Here is a 15,788-nt window from a genome sequence, read left to right on the forward strand (position 1 = left end):
CGACAAGAATTATAATTATAGCCCAACCCAAGTTTAATGGGCCTGTAACAGAATACCCAGTTTATTTGAGGTAGAGAACCGGTTGGATTAGCTCGGCTTGATAAACCGAATACTTCACTTTTGTCAAAACCGATCAGAATCAACTCGTTTCAACGGAACTCAAAATATAAAACCAAAGCAGTTCAAAAGTAGAAGCCTAGTTTATGGAAAAATCTTTCAATTCTCTTCCCGGTCTCTAGATCTGAAGAAAACAGATATGTGAACCAAATTGAACGGTATAACCTAACCTACCGAAATCAAAATTAAGGAGAACGAGCCGAAATTTCAATAAACACACCAAACCAAATTTCGGTTATACTTCTGACCAAATTATACACCACACCGAAACTCGAACAAACCAAAACCAAATCGACCTGAATGACAGAATAACCCCGAGCCCAAATTGATTCACTAAAAGAAAATTTGATAATTTCACAGTCCCCTTAGTTCCAAATAGGGCTTGTTGTAAACAAATCTATCCAATCCTCAGAAGTTGTGCCCCTGGTTCCTCGTTCACTGTGCAACTGTTACCGATCCATCTTGCTTCAGCTTGATTAAACTGCTCTCAATGTTTCTTAGCACCGGTTTGTACCTGCATAAATCAACATCGAAAAATCAACTAAAGGATAGAATCTCAAAAGGATTGAAGTCAGTCTCATGTGAAAACTTACACACGGACAAGCCCATTGTATGCTTGTGTTGTTTGCTGGAGTTGAGCTGAGAGTTGGAGAACTTGAGCAGATAACGATTCTGCTCTGCTCTGTTCTTTCGCAAGTTCGCCCTGAAATAAGGTTTATGCGGAAAGTTAATCACACAAACAATTAAGTTGAAGTGTAGTTTTATTATGAATAATTAGACCAGAACCTTGAGGGACATTGTTTCAGTTCCATGCGATCCATTTGCCTGAACTTCTTCTGAAGACACTCGTGAAAGTGTGCCAGCTTGTTCTGTTCTTAACTTGTCCAGAGCTTCACGGAGTTCGACATTTTGCTTTAGACATTCTTTCACCTATACGGTTTGCTAAAAAAATCAAAATAACGTCCAAGAAAATGTTTCTCACTTAAAAGTAATTGTGAGAGGCTTTACCTGGTTCTCCCACTGCTTTGATATGTTGATTGATTCTTGATACGAAGCCGAGAGGTTCGAGTTTTCCTCAAAAAGCTTTTCTATTTCAGATGATTGACTGTCAATCTGAAAATAATGCATGAATTCAATTTCTTTACGCATGTCCATTTGACTATTGTATATGATCTAGCAGAGCGCTAATACATTACCTCCATAAGAAGCTTTTGCCTGCTACTCTCCAATCTTTCAAGTGCAACAGCCATGTCATGCAACTGCTTCTCGAGTTTTTCTTTATCCTCCTACATAAGAAACCATCAAACCCAAAACTAAGTGACTGAAGAAGGCTAATATGCTAGCAAGTGACAGTAATAAATCATTAACATCTTCTTACCACTGAGAATACGTTTTGACCTAACTCTGATACTTCTGCATAATAAATAGCAAAGTTATTGATATGTATCACTCAAAAAGCATTTAGACATCAGCTAATAATGCATCCAAACACCCGATGGTTGTGATAGCTACAATGCAGACTTGTTTTTCATAACGTCACATATTACCTGAGGCACTTTTTGATAAAACAGAATTTTTCTGTTCAAGTTCCTGCTTTTCAGACATTAGAGAAGCAACTCGGTTTTGTTCTTCAGCTAAACGCTGTTGTTCTTGCTGCCTCAACATTGATTCTTTCTGTGCATATTAAGAACATTAATATCGTAGAAACAAAGACTCTGACGAGAAAGTATATGTCTCAAACACACTCGAACCTGTAATTCTAATTTTAGGTTGGCCATCTCCTTCTCTAATACCTGGTCCGGGGAAACTCCAACAAATGACGTACCCATTGCTTGCTGTTGTATCGAGTTGAGCTCTGCTCTGAGAGATGCTGCATCTTCCTCAGCCTATCAACAAATGGGTAATAGTAAGTTTAGAGAACAAGGAAAAGGAAACTTAGTATTTGGAAGACATAAGACAATCTCCATACGCGATATTGTTCCTCCTCTGCCTCTTTTACACGTTTCTTGAGTGTCCTAACTTGAGCTGAGAGATCCTCCTATAAGCAACAGGTAAACCAATCAAAATGCAATCAAGAGGAGGTTATTTTCGACACCAAAAGAACAAAAACAGGAGTATTCCCTACTCGTAAAACAACAGCAGCATCTTTCTCCATTGCAATTTCCTTGAGGGCCTTTCTCAAAGATGGCACTGTGTTTTGTTCCTGTTATTCATCCACCAAGAGCATGTGTCAAGACATCACAAAAATTTTGGACACAAACTGAACAAGAAATAGATAAAAATCACAAACAAATAGCTTAACTCTAACTCACCAGCACATTCAACCGAGACTCAAGCGATTCATTCTCGACTTCCTTTGTCTGAAGCTGAAGCCATGGACAGAAAAGAACATCATCAATACATTTTATTCAAAAGAATAACATGGGATCAGATCTCCTGCAAGGCGAGGAGGTAACCAGTATTAGTCAAAAATACCTTTGAGGACAATATCTTGTTGCGCTCCTCCATTTCTGCATTTTTCCTCTGCAGATCTTTGAGTTGAGAGTATAAAGCAGCAATATCTGTCTGTGGAAGCCATTCAGAACAAACCATTACATTACCAGCAAGATCAAAATATCAGTTAAAACCCAATACAAAATTCCATTTAATGTTCAATTATTTACTCAGAAAAGTTGAATAAGCAAATCCTTTGAAAAAATGCAATATCAAATCAAAAGTTCTCATCATCACGATCATCTCAATCCTCCAATTACATTAAATTTCGATAAAGCTCCAGATACAAGAAGCAGAATTCATATCAGCAGCAAAGGAAAATTACCTCAGAGAGTCGATTTCCGCTCTCAGATTTTCTGATACCTGGAAAATCTGCAACGCATTACAATTAAGTAGCTACCCAATAAAAACCAAAATCTCCAGACAATGAATTGAAGATGAAATTACCAGCAGGATTGGGAATTTCGCTAAGATCTGGCCCTGAAGAAGCTTTGCTAAGCCTTTGAGCCGCTCTCTTCTGACGAATCTCCTCCAACTAGAGATCACAGAAAGCAAAAAAGACACGGATGAAGAAACCGTCAGGCGAAAACGAAGACGGCGAAGATGGAAATCCTTACAGTCCGGCGTCCTAAAGACGCGTGGTGCGAGTCCATGCTAAGATTCCTGCAACGTCTCCACTCCTCGGAAATTCTAACGCCGATATATCGGTGATAGTTGATCGCCGGCGACAAAATGATGGAATGTCTCTAATTTGGTCTTATTGGGCCTAAATGCAAGCCCATATAACCTTAATTTTCTTTCATGTAATCTTTTTCTGTAATTTGATGTATTACCTCCTCAATTGGATTATGAAAGCTCACTTTTGATGACGATTTGTCTTGTGTACAGGCTGGTGTCAATGAGCCATCTGAAGATGAGCTTAATAGTCCATATTCTATATTTCCTCAGCCAGAGCAACATTGATGGATAAAATGGTGTATTTTTTTCAGCAGAATTCATTTAAACTTTTTTGTGTATAACTCTTTGATGATTTAATCGGAACTAACATTTTAAAAGACACCGACTAATTTGTATCAAACATTCAAACGATTTTACGTCAGTAGATAATTCATGATTTATTTTGGGGATTCGAGAATTTATATTACGATAGAATACGAAATATTATGGTAAAATGATACATCTTAAAGTGCCACTTTGTGTTTTTGCCTCCATCTCCGGACCTACATCATAATCATTTTACTGTTTTAAACTCATGGCTAGGGGTGCTATAAATATGATAATATATAGCTCATTATCTCACAAGGTTGTTCAAAATTTGCAAGTTAACCATGCATGTTTGCTTTGAGAATGTGACTGTTTATCCGAACTATAATAAGACATTATTTTTTCCACTACTAAACGTTCTGCGTTACTACAGATATATCGTATCGTCGTTTTGGTTATTACGGACACGTACTTAAAAGTTAAAACAAAAATTTTACCCAAAAAAAAAAAGTTAAAACAAAAAACTCGAACTTCAGTCTTGTACATAGTAGGACTATTCTGACATATCACATGAGCGTGTGTGAACCACACGCATTTCTATAGTTATATTGGCCATATTATTGATCACATTTCATGAATCCATACTCATTGATTTTTCTATACATAATAAAAAGCTGTTATAAAAAGGTAAAGAAGAGAATGTTTACTAAATTAATCAAATCAAAAAACTTTTTTTTTAATATAGTATCCTTATTTTAAAGTGCTTGGTCTGTCATTCCCAATATAACGTCTAATAAACTTAAAAATTTTCTTTAGAACATTAGTTTTAACATTTAATTTCGAATAATTTTTTTATCAACAACATACATAATGCATATGGTACTATGACAAAAATCACAAATCAGTGATTTCTTTTGTCGAATTTGGGTTATGACACAGAACCGATATAGCACAAACAACAAGTTTTATAATCTTATGAACATATTAACAAAGAAAATGTCATGAAATAAAATATTTATCAAACATGATTTAATCAACAGCTCGATATCATATTTTATTCATAATTGTCTTAAAGTTCCGGTATGATGGGATTTACCATTTAGTAAATATACTTCTGTAAAAAGACTCGGAAACCGAACTTTGCTGAACATTTATGTACCACAAAGTTCACGGCTTTTTACCGTTTCACTACCGGTGAAAATCTCTTAAGATCTAAACCGCTATTCACTTACACAGTGACCATACCCAAAGTCAAGCTAAAATTAAAACCCTTCGTCTTACAACGAAGAGCAAAAAGAAAATGTTAAAAGAGAAAGCCCAAAAGTCGACGACTCAGGACAAAAAACAAACATTGCGCGCAAGAGAGAGAGAGACAAGAAACAACTACGCGTCTCTTCGAAGATCAACCACTACAACACTTACGTTGTCAGAACTTTGTCTAGCCAGTGCAAGCCTCGTCAGCAAAATAGACGCTTCCTCACACGCTTTATCCGGCATCTCTCCTCCTCCGACCACCACATTTCCGGCGCCGGCAACATCCCTTTCCGGTGAAGCTGGTAATTGACTGTTGACTTTTCCTCTCAAACACATCCGAACGACGTTGCATGCAGTTTCGTTTGAGACAACGTCCCAAAGACCGTCGCTTGCTAGTATAAGGAAATCGTCTTCGTTGACCCGGTCCGTTACGGTTACTTCCGGTTTGCTGATAACGTACGGCTTCAAATAGTTATCACCTGAGAAAAAAAAAATTAGAAAAACAAATATTCCGCGGCGAAACGAGTTTTCTCTTTAATTATTGAAAAAGTACGGAAAACTTTTGTAACATTAGGACAAGGACAGAGTGTTTCGTCAAGTGTAATCAATTTTACTGACCTATGGCTCGTGACATTGCAAGTACTCCGAGGACACGTGGGCCATCCCAGTAGATAACCCGACCACCCGCTGCTTGAATCCGGTCTAGCTCGTCCGGACGGTCCGGCTGGTAAAACGAGAGAGAGTGAGAGAGAGAGGCATAAAACAAATAAACCTAAAAAGACATTGAAAACAGTGACACGACAGATTAAAGAACCTAAAACTCTGAAACTTTATAAACTTTATCAGATCTTCTCATCCTTTATCAGATCTTCTCGTCTTAAAACTAAAAAGTCATTTACATTCTTAACCACCGTCCAGATGTTGCATGCCCATTAAACAAAACCGAATTTGTTTCAAAAAATTAAATATATAATAATAAAGATATAAGGGTTGCATTTTTTTAATTTATATAAAGGTTTCATTAAAACAACGAGAAATTGATGGCTTAGTTTTAGACGCGACACGTAACGAAATTCTCGTTTCCCATTTACAGTGAACCATAACCGTAGATCTAAGATAAAAAATTTGACAGTGACAAGAACATTTTTACTCTTTACACAATTATTGAAAAGAAGAAAATAATAATGAAGAGAGTTCAACGATGAAAGAAACCTTATGATCGGAAGACAAAGCAATGGGTTTTCCGTTACGGCAGAGAACGGCACGGGAATCTCCACAGTTCGCCACGACGATTTTCTCCGGCGTGAGGACGGACACAACCGCCGTAGATCCCACGGCGTCGCAGTTGGGCCTCTGAAGCTCGCACCGGCAACTCGCCGCACCACCGGCGTTCAACGCCACGACCTCCAAGTCCATGCGCGTGAAGCTACGCGCCAATGACATTTCCCAGTCAGCATCAGCCTCAAACTCCTCCCGCACAAGCTCGTGCAGCCTCTCTCTACATCTCATCGCAACCTAAAACAGAGAGATGTTTTAAACAAAAACAAAACACTAAAAACGACATCGTAACGAGCCATTAAGCTATGTTTAATAAAAAACGGCGTCGTACATGAGAACAGCCATGGCCATCGTAAACGCCGCAGTAGAGAAACCCGGAAGAGGAGGAATATTCCGTTTGTTGACGGAAGAAAAACGGATGCACAGCAACGGCGTCTTCCATTTCCCGTCTTCTTCCGCAGACTGAAGCGACGCCGTATTTAGGATAAGCCTCTGGATCAGGCAATGCCACCACAGTAGAACTCAGAGACTCGCATAAAACGACAACCTCCTTCGCCGTTTCGGTCTTCGCTAGCTCGTAGATCACGGCGGACGCGACGGCTGATTCTCGTCTCCTCCGCTTCTGAACCTCGCCGTCGACGAATACGTCGTCTTGTTCGCCGCCGGAGACAAACTTAAACCGTCGGATCTCCATTCTCCGTCTCCTCGCTGCTTGAGAAGAGCTCCGTTCTCGCTTCTTCGTCGTCGGCGTCGTCTTCTTAACCACCGTGGACGTCGTTTTCATCATCCCTGACTCGTTCTCGTAACAAATCTCGGCCATGCGATCGTTGGAACTGGTCAACATTCAAACTCCATCACTCTCCCTCTTAAAAAAAAACCAGAGAACTAGTAAAAGAGAGACACAGGAGAGAGAAGGAGAGAAGCTTAAACAAGGCTGGCCATGGAAGCATTTATAGTAGATAAGATATAAAAATAAAAAAATTTCCTCTTTATTTACGGGCAGCTGCCCGAGACTTGAACGGGCAGATACAAAAAAAAAACTCAAATGTAGAAGAATGGAAGAAGAGAGCTTGTTGAATGGCGTGACGCATCGCTCCTCTATCTGGACGACGAAATCTTGACCGTTGATTTTAACCACGTGTACACGTACTTCTTCCTGAATCGCGATACGAAAGAGTTACGTGCGCCAATCAGGTTCTAACACCACTCAGGGCCTAAGGTGAAAGGAACCTTTGATGACACGCATGCTATCTCTACAATTCTATTTTAAAGATTTTTACCAAATTTTCCTATGGAAATTTTCCTTACCAATTCCATTTGTTTTACTATAAACTACAACTTAATAACTTTATTTAGATATATGGGAATCAATAACTAATTCAATAAAATTGGTGGAAATAATACATTTCTTAGGCAGTGATGGTCTTCTAATGATGACTAATGCTGAGCATGACGGTACATATCATCGTTTGTAAACAAAAATTGTGTTTAAAGATTCAAAAGAAAAAAAAATTGTGCTTAAGAAAAGGAGGTGATAAGTATAAATTATGTCGCTACATGTAGTAAAATGTAAAATGTATATGCTATTTTATCTTAATTATAGCCATTTTTTTTTTGGAAAAATGTCACTCACAATTAAAAAAAAAAGCGGCGACAAAACAACGATAATATAATAGAGTTTCTAAAAATTCCTCTAGCGATTCGTTAATATTTTTTTGTCTTTCTAATTCTGATTGTAGTTACAACAAACGGTACGATGCTGAAAACTTCTTTCTGAATTTGTCATCATTAATAACATGCATAAATCGCATTTTCCAAAACAATAAACTTAACTAAAAAGTTTTTACAATTTTTAGATTAAATAAATAATGTCGTTTAGATTAGAGAAAAAATAATAATTTTTATATTAATGTGATCTTTTAACCAAAATAAAAGTCACTCAATTTTTTGAAAAAAAATGACGGATAATTGTTAGTTATAAAATCATAGAAATTCATCCTTTCATGTTTGTTATGTTTCGTTTGTTTTACTCGTCTCGTCTTTATTTTTTGTTCTGCATTTGTTCCATTAGCATCATTCGTTTTCTATGTTATGCTGCAAACAGTTAGAGCTTTGAAAGAAATATTTGTTTAGACAGACTTAACATTCATACCAAAAAAAAAAATCTTTTAGATATGAAATATGGTATGGATTAATAATATTCAAAGATTTTAAGGATTTGTTACCTAGTTTGACAATTGACATGATGATAACGCTCTTAAAGATAAAATCAGTTTCAAAAAATAAGAAGATAACGTTCTTTTATAAGGAAAGGAAAGATATGATGATAACAAAGTTAAATACTTATTCACGGTTTTTGACTAGTGTCCCTTTTTTTATATAATTTATAAACGTACAATTTCATTAGGCATCTCTAGCCTAATGTATAAATAAAAATATGAATATTTATATATCCAATGTTTTACACATATCATACATTTCTTAGTTGAGACGTTATTATTGTGAATCAGAATAAAACTAAATCCGCGTTATGCCTAGAAACAATTGATCGTTAATTAGGAAGTTTTATTACATTTGGTTTGAGAGGAATCGACGGTCTCACCAAAGTAATACTTTTCCAACAGATTTCATCGTGACAAAGCTCATCTTTTTTTTTTTTTTTTTTTTTGACAAAGCTCATCTTAAATTTAAAGAACAATTTTCTCTCACAATGCAACAAATGGACATCCCTATCGCCACTGATCTTCTTGTGATATATGAATGAGTAGTTTTTGTTTCAGAAATATTGTTCTATTTTGAAAATATTAATATAGAGGATTTAAACACTTAAATATTGTTCTATTTAAAAATAAAATGCATAATTTGTAAAATGCATTTAGTTTGTTAATATTCAATTTTATTTCATCTTTTGTTGAATTATTTTCAGTTTTTCTTTAACATTGCATGTTATATAGATTTATACACAAATGTTAAGTAAGTCAACTAGAATAATTGTATTTTTTTTAAAAAAAAAAGAAGACCGAAGTCGACATACTTATGTTAAAAAAATATTCGACATGTGTCAAAAGTCTAATTACAATACTACTTAAATATCCAGTCACCTTTCAAAATAAAATTATTATATAACTCTCAAATAAAATCCCTAAAATCAATCGCAAATGGTGTCCAATGAGATACAAGTACGTTGATGGGTCTTGGTCCTTTTGGACAACCGGGGACCACTTCCCTATTACAGTAACATTTAACAACGTTGACCTCTCTCTCTAGCATGTTGACCTGTTTTCTTCCTCGATATTCGACACGTGTAGTAGATCTTCGACTTATGTCTTGACCCATGATTTTTTGTTGGTCAAGACTTGAACCATACAATTTTGTTTTGGACCAACTCCTAATATGAAAAATTAACTGAAACGGCGAAGGAGGTTGTCGTTTAAGTAAGACCATATTTTGGTCTCTCGTTTCTTACAAAACCCATGACGACACAGCTCTCTCGTTTCTTACAAAACAAATATGATTCATGTTAATTAGAACATATTTGGCTGTAACAAACTTTACTAATCAGTCTCCAAACGAGCCATCAAAACAAAATCCAGATGGACACTAGTTTAACCTACAATCTGAAGTCAAAAACCATTACTATCTAGAAATTGAATGAAATACCTAAGTTGCATCTCTCTCTCATATATATATATATATGTATAACAGATGTATTATATTGGATGTAAAGATATAAAAATATCAAATTTGGCTGAGTAATGAAAACAAACTATCAAAATCAATATTATCGAAGATAATAATAAACAGAAATATCAAATGACAATGCACTCAACACTCGGTCTATATTTTATCGGATGTCCTAGGAGGGACAACTCAATTTATTTGTTATAAAAATAAATCAATAGAGATTTTTAAGGAGTGTTCTTCCAAAAAACCAATTGAAACTTTGAAGACATTAACATTAAGAATATAAAACGATAATAAATTAATAAATAAGCTCGTCTTTTGCTGAAAATTCTCTAGGACGTGGCGGCAATCAAGAGGATGACGTGTGACTGAGCTGATGTAAAAGAAAGCATCCGATGATTTTTATGGGTCCTACTCCTACATTTTACAAAAACAAAATAAAAAGCTGAGATTTTTTTTATAAAGAAAAATATGAAGCGCGTGTGTTACAGAAGCCACGTGTCCGCTAAAGCTTGATAGCAGTTGCCATGTACTTGAAGTTGACAGTAGGCAAATACATTGCGCCACGTGAAATGTTTTTCTTTTCCCTCTATCAATATTAATTATACAATACTGAATCAAAAAGGAAAATAATATTGTTATATTTTTCTTTTGTGTTTAGAAACCATTTTCCTTACATTCGTCGAGCTCTATTCCAAACATCACTTTCAAATCTTATAAAATACCAAAAAAATATATTAATCTTAACAAACAAACACGGATATAGAGAATATTGTTTGCTTTTTTGTTGGGTAGTGATACCAATATATGTATAATGTTGTGTTGGTAAAGTATATCATCGATGGTAATAAGAAAAAGAGTAACTGCAACATGGCTAGTTACTTTAGTAGGTGGTTGGAGAGCTTTCGGTAAAGAGACAATTGTTCTGGCAAGCTAGTTTGATTATAATATCACATCTTTGTTTTGCAACATTAAAATGAAAGCTTGCCCAATTTCTCGTTGGAATTTCCACATCAGACATTATTGTACGTAGTTTGATAAAATACAAAACACTTTCCTTTATAATTGATCGATGCCCGATCTGAGATGTGTTCAATTTGATACTGGTGATGTATGTTTTTGATTGGTTTTTGTTTTAATCTTAAAATGTAGGCGCCAAATTCAATATATGATTATTTTCTTAAAGCTTCCTTGAATTTATACATGTATATCTATGGCATGTGACGTATGTAACGTCTGTTATTTGTAGTTATTAACGACTTCTTTTATACAACAACTTTAAAATAGTAGTGTGTACTCGAAAATGTATATTTTATAAAACTGAACTGAAAGTGATACTCGCAGATGGTGTGTACCATTTTTTTTTTTTAACATCGGCGTGTTCTATTATAACACTTATATGTATCTAACGAAATTTAATTAAGACAATTGCAACTTTTAAGTAAATTCAGTCATAAATTGTAACCTCGTATAAACTCTAATTGAAATTTGATAATCTTTCTCAATTAACATGGCAATTAACAAAATGTCAAAACCACAATTATATGATATAATTATCTGATTATTATACTGACATATGGATATTTGTTCATTGAGCTATATATATATATCTCCTATAGAATTTCAAACTAGAGCTGCGAAACAAGAAAAACCTACTATCTGTTCAAATTCACGTAGCATATAAAGCGCGAGTTGAACACGAGATCTTCAAATTCAAAATACATAAATTATTTGAAAGAAAGGTTTGGCAATAACGAGGAAGGAAGGACGTGTAACTCACAAATTAGGTTTTGGTCTAAGTCTAGTTTTGTGGCCTAATGGAGACGCGTGTTGAACGCAGATACCACGTTGCGGTTTAAGGTCGTTGGGTTCTTCTGTTTCGCAGTTACCGAAGGAGAAGCTTCAATAATTACGTGGGAGAATTTAGGTTCGACACGTGTATCCCGGGGGCATTTCTTTTCACTGAATCTGCATGCCCGGCAGATTGCGTAGTGTTGGGAATTTTAATGTTACGTAATTGACAGTTGTCGATTTGGCACCATGCTTTTACGTTTTTCAGTTAAGTATCGAAAAATACGAAGCCCATAAAGACTAATTTTCCGATATAAAAGAACTAGTGGTAGTTGACAAAAATAAACTAATTGTAATTCATATTTTTAGTTTGATATAGTCGAAGTTTGAAAAGAGAAGTTATGCACGATACAAACTTGAGTAAAACAATAAACAAAGTCGCTGAGTATTTTTACTAACCTCGTACATTTTAAAATATAGTATGGTGACAACACTTTCAGAATTAAGCAATATACTAATATAGCATGTGAAATTTGACCGTTGCGTTTGGTGTGGTTGCTCATCTAATCTAATACGCCAGTAGATTAGAAAAATTAATTAGGTCCATTACTTTAATCAAAGATATGAACTGTCCTCAATCAATGTTTGAAGATGCTATCTTTCCAGGTCACCACGTGTTTATCAAACCCGACATTTTGCAAAACTCTTTTTGAACAAGCAATAATTTGAATTGACGACTGTCCGGAGAGAAAAAATGAAAAGGAGTAGTGAAAGGGACATGAAACCAAAACAGAAAATTCAATTTCTCAACGAAAAAGCTTAATTGCTCATGCTTTCCGTCACGGCACAAATGCCACTTGTCCATCGAGTAATTTAAACAGATCAACTGAATCCGATTCATTAGTGATCATTTATCAAATAATGACTGTGGTTATCAAATGATTGAATCATATGTTCTAACCTTTATATGCTAAAGAGCACAAACTATGAATCGTGTCGTGATAATATTCATTATTTGGTATAGTGATCTAGGCATATTAGAATTTAGAAAGTTAGAATGATGAGAGTTATATTGGAACGTAAGAATTGCTATGTATTCTAATAATAAGTATTAAGGTACATATATACATATATATATATATATATATATAACAATTAACAAATGTAAATTATGGTTACCCTAGGTCATATTTGTAATGCCTATAAACTATAAGGCTTGTTAGCCGATTTTAGTAAACACATAAAACCTTTTATATCTTTTAATGTTTTTGACATGGCACCAAACAGTAATCCTTATCTCTTAGTGAAAATTCAAGAAATGTGATTTCCCAACCATCTATGCGAGGATCTTGTTATGATGAATGGGTTTTCAACTTTGTTTTTGCACTTGTTTACCGGAAAAAAGTTAGGCTTCGTCGATGGCTTCATACATAAGCCTAACGAAGAATATGACGATTTATAAGATTGGTGGATCAATAATGTCTTGACTCTTGATTATTGACAACTTTTAAGTTGTTGAAAATCTATCTAAATTCGGGAAAAAGAGCAAATTTAGCAGCTTTAATCCTCAGCTCGAGAAGATTTTTGGACCAACTCCTAATATGAAAAACTAACTGATGATAAATATGATATTGATGTTTTTTTCTTCAAGTCAAGGTTGCTAGTATACTTAACCGGTTAAATGGTCCATATCAATTAGGTAGGCAAATGGTAACCCATCACCCTAGCATATCCTAAAACGACGACGTTAATTGTATATGAACCTGTGACTGTCCTAATGGTAAATCCTTGTTATGTCACTAATATAGCTTGACTGGGTTAATAAGATGACAAAAAGAAAATGGTACGTGAACCTAAACGACAATGATAATTGCGTTTCTTTTATTTTCACCTCGTAATGACATTTTGACATTGAAGACACAACAATATTGCAATATTGTCCCCGAAGCCCAACTTTTCTCAGAATTGCATTTTTACTGGCCCATTCATTATCAATCCCGAATATTGAACAATAATACTGGTAACAAAATAAATAGAACGTTATGAAAACAAAATGATAATGAATGCAGCGAAATAAGTTGAGAAAAGGTAATTAAGATAGTATAGTAGTCATTTGATTTAGTTAATAAAACGAACCTAATTTCCAACCGCTGCCTATTCATCTTCTTCCCCTCATCTCCTAATTGTTTCCATCTTGTTCATCTTTTTCCGGTTCAACTATTTACCGAGTTTTACATGAAATCAGAACCGGATATGCCACTGGATCTCACGGTTTAAAACATTAATTAGGCGTTAGTTGTATTATAACGCTTCTTACATAATGAACCGACTTTAAGCTTTTTTTTTTTTTTTTTAATATTTAAAGCCGACTTTAAGCTTAAGCCACGTCGATATAAATAGGAAGCCAAAACCTATATATACTCGGAATTTTCAATCACTTTTCTAAGTTTTCTTTCATCTTCCTCTTCCTCTCTCTCTTCCTCTGTTTTTTTTTTCTAAACGGAAAATCTGCAGAATCCGAATCAACAGTTTTTCGGAATGGATGCGAGCGAGACTAGCGTCGTCTACAAATTTATAAGCGATGATGTTATCAGCAAAGCTCGAAGCCAACTCGAAATCGACGATACTCTTCTTAACGAGCTTCACGCGGTTAGTTTAGTTGAAACTCCATTTTCTTTTAGGTCATTTGATCGATCGCTAATTCGATCTGGAATCTCTCTTTACAGCTCTTGACGATTCTCGAACTCGTTCTTTCTTATCCATCGATCTTGATAAGTTGTAAGTTAGGGGTTTAGGGGTTTAGGATGATTCTTGAAAAAGTTTTCAATCGATCTTGATAACGTTTAAGGTCGTTTCGATTTTGGTAATTTAGGGTTTTAAGAAACTCAGTGGATTTCGACACTGATTAGAAACTTCATTGTCTATAGAATTGGAAAAAGAAGATGATACAAGCCGGAGTCATAAACGGAACGATCGATATATCTCCTTCTTCGATTCACACAACCACAACTGTGAGTTTCTTTCATTTAAAAAACTGATTCAGTCTTGATTTGATTCTAATTTCACAAAAGAAACAATCAAATCTTTCTATGGTTCTGAATTTGCAGACGCCTAGGGATCCAAATCCTCCACTTAGATATGCTGAAAGTGGAAGTGACATTGATGCTCAGATTCCAAAGCCGGATCCATCCACGGTAAGGTTCTTTTTGGCCACAGAAGTCTTTGAGAGAGTTCTTGTTAGACGGCTCGAATGTTACATTACAAAGGCAGATATATAAAAGTTTTGACTCGACATATAAATTCCTAATGTTGAGAATGTTTTCAGGAACTTACGTTGTCTATAAAGAATGAGCGTGATATTCCTCAGCATGATGGAGCTAATGATGGTGTCACTGATCCAAACATTTATGGTCCTAATGGTAAGTTTCAAATGTATAATATTGGTTTGAGTAAAAAATATGGTTGCTTTTCTCTTTTGATGTATATATCTACTAGTTTCTCACTTGTGTGAGGGGCGATTATGCAGATATGGATGAGGAGATTTTGAACGAGAACGATGATGAGGAAGATGCTTATAATGTCGATAATGATAAGGACATTCCGCATTTGGTTATGTGTCAGTTTGATAATGTAAAGTTGACTTTAGTTTTGCTTTGCTACATATTCTTAACAACGATGGATTTAAGACTTATACTTGGACAACTCTTGCAGGTGAAGAAGCGTAAGAACAAGTGGGATTGCAGACTCAAAGCTGGAGTTATGCAAATTAACGGCAAAAATATTATTTTCTCAGAGGTGGAACCAACTTCTTTCATATAATGGAGCATATATTTTCAAGCTTTTTATTTACTTTTCAGTTGGTTTACATATATTAGTTCTTATTTTCTGCAGGCCAAAGGAGACTTCGATTTTTAGACAAGATGCAAGAAAGGGAACAGGAATACCTTTTTGATGCGGACTCTCTTTCTCTCTCTCTGAATAGATTTTTCTACAAAATGCGAACTCTTAATGTACATAACATAGTTTGGCTTTCTTGGCTCTTTGCAAAGGAGTCATTGAATGGAATTTGCGAAATTTGAATATTAATAATCAAAATCCTGAATACATGATTTTTTTTTGTGTACCGAGCCACAAAGCTTGCCACTGTCTTATTGCTAGATGGCTTAGTGTTAGCTGGTTGCCTTGCA

At 35.2% G+C, this 15,788-nt stretch overlaps 3 protein-coding genes across 4 annotated transcripts; 1 reads left to right on the top strand and 2 right to left on the bottom strand.

Moving 5' to 3' along the window:
- Positions 1–302: 302 nt before the first annotated feature.
- LOC18017979 (uncharacterized protein F23F12.8) lies at positions 303–3,351 on the bottom strand. 2 transcript variants are annotated; one of them, XM_006400938.2, is made up of 15 exons: positions 3,228–3,351; positions 3,058–3,145; positions 2,936–2,973; positions 2,593–2,682; positions 2,430–2,483; positions 2,243–2,320; positions 2,087–2,155; positions 1,869–2,003; positions 1,665–1,791; positions 1,496–1,530; positions 1,314–1,403; positions 1,126–1,230; positions 904–1,047; positions 711–820; positions 303–631 (listed from the first exon to the last, which is right to left on the bottom strand). In XM_006400938.2, exons 1-15 carry the CDS (start codon positions 3,261–3,263, stop codon positions 553–555), a joined length of 1,278 nt encoding a protein of 425 aa, XP_006401001.1. In that variant the 5' UTR covers positions 3,264–3,351; the 3' UTR covers positions 303–552. The 2 variants fall into 2 exon arrangements, with proteins under 2 accessions (XP_006401001.1, XP_006401002.1); XM_006400939.2 differs by having other exon boundaries at positions 2,936–2,982.
- A 1,448-nt stretch (positions 3,352–4,799) lies between these two features.
- On the bottom strand, positions 4,800–7,055 carry LOC18017980 (probable protein phosphatase 2C 78). Its single transcript, XM_006400940.2, has 4 exons — positions 6,458–7,055; positions 6,061–6,363; positions 5,467–5,572; positions 4,800–5,327 (listed from the first exon to the last, which is right to left on the bottom strand). Exons 1-4 carry the CDS (start codon positions 6,968–6,970, stop codon positions 4,978–4,980), a joined length of 1,272 nt encoding a protein of 423 aa, XP_006401003.1. The 5' UTR covers positions 6,971–7,055; the 3' UTR covers positions 4,800–4,977.
- Positions 7,056–14,139: 7,084 nt separating this feature from the next.
- Positions 14,140–15,420, top strand: LOC18017981 (TFIIA-alpha and beta-like factor). The gene is made up of 6 exons (XM_006400942.2): positions 14,140–14,250; positions 14,529–14,612; positions 14,709–14,795; positions 14,927–15,020; positions 15,128–15,231; positions 15,313–15,420. Exons 1-6 carry the CDS (start codon positions 14,140–14,142, stop codon positions 15,418–15,420), a joined length of 588 nt encoding a protein of 195 aa, XP_006401005.2.
- Positions 15,421–15,788: the final 368 nt, after the last annotated feature.

The sequence above is a fragment of the Eutrema salsugineum genome, unplaced genomic scaffold (assembly GCF_000478725.1).
Source record: "Eutrema salsugineum unplaced genomic scaffold, Eutsalg1_0 scaffold_2, whole genome shotgun sequence".
In the NCBI taxonomy this organism is placed as follows: Eukaryota; Viridiplantae; Streptophyta; class Magnoliopsida; order Brassicales; family Brassicaceae; genus Eutrema; species Eutrema salsugineum.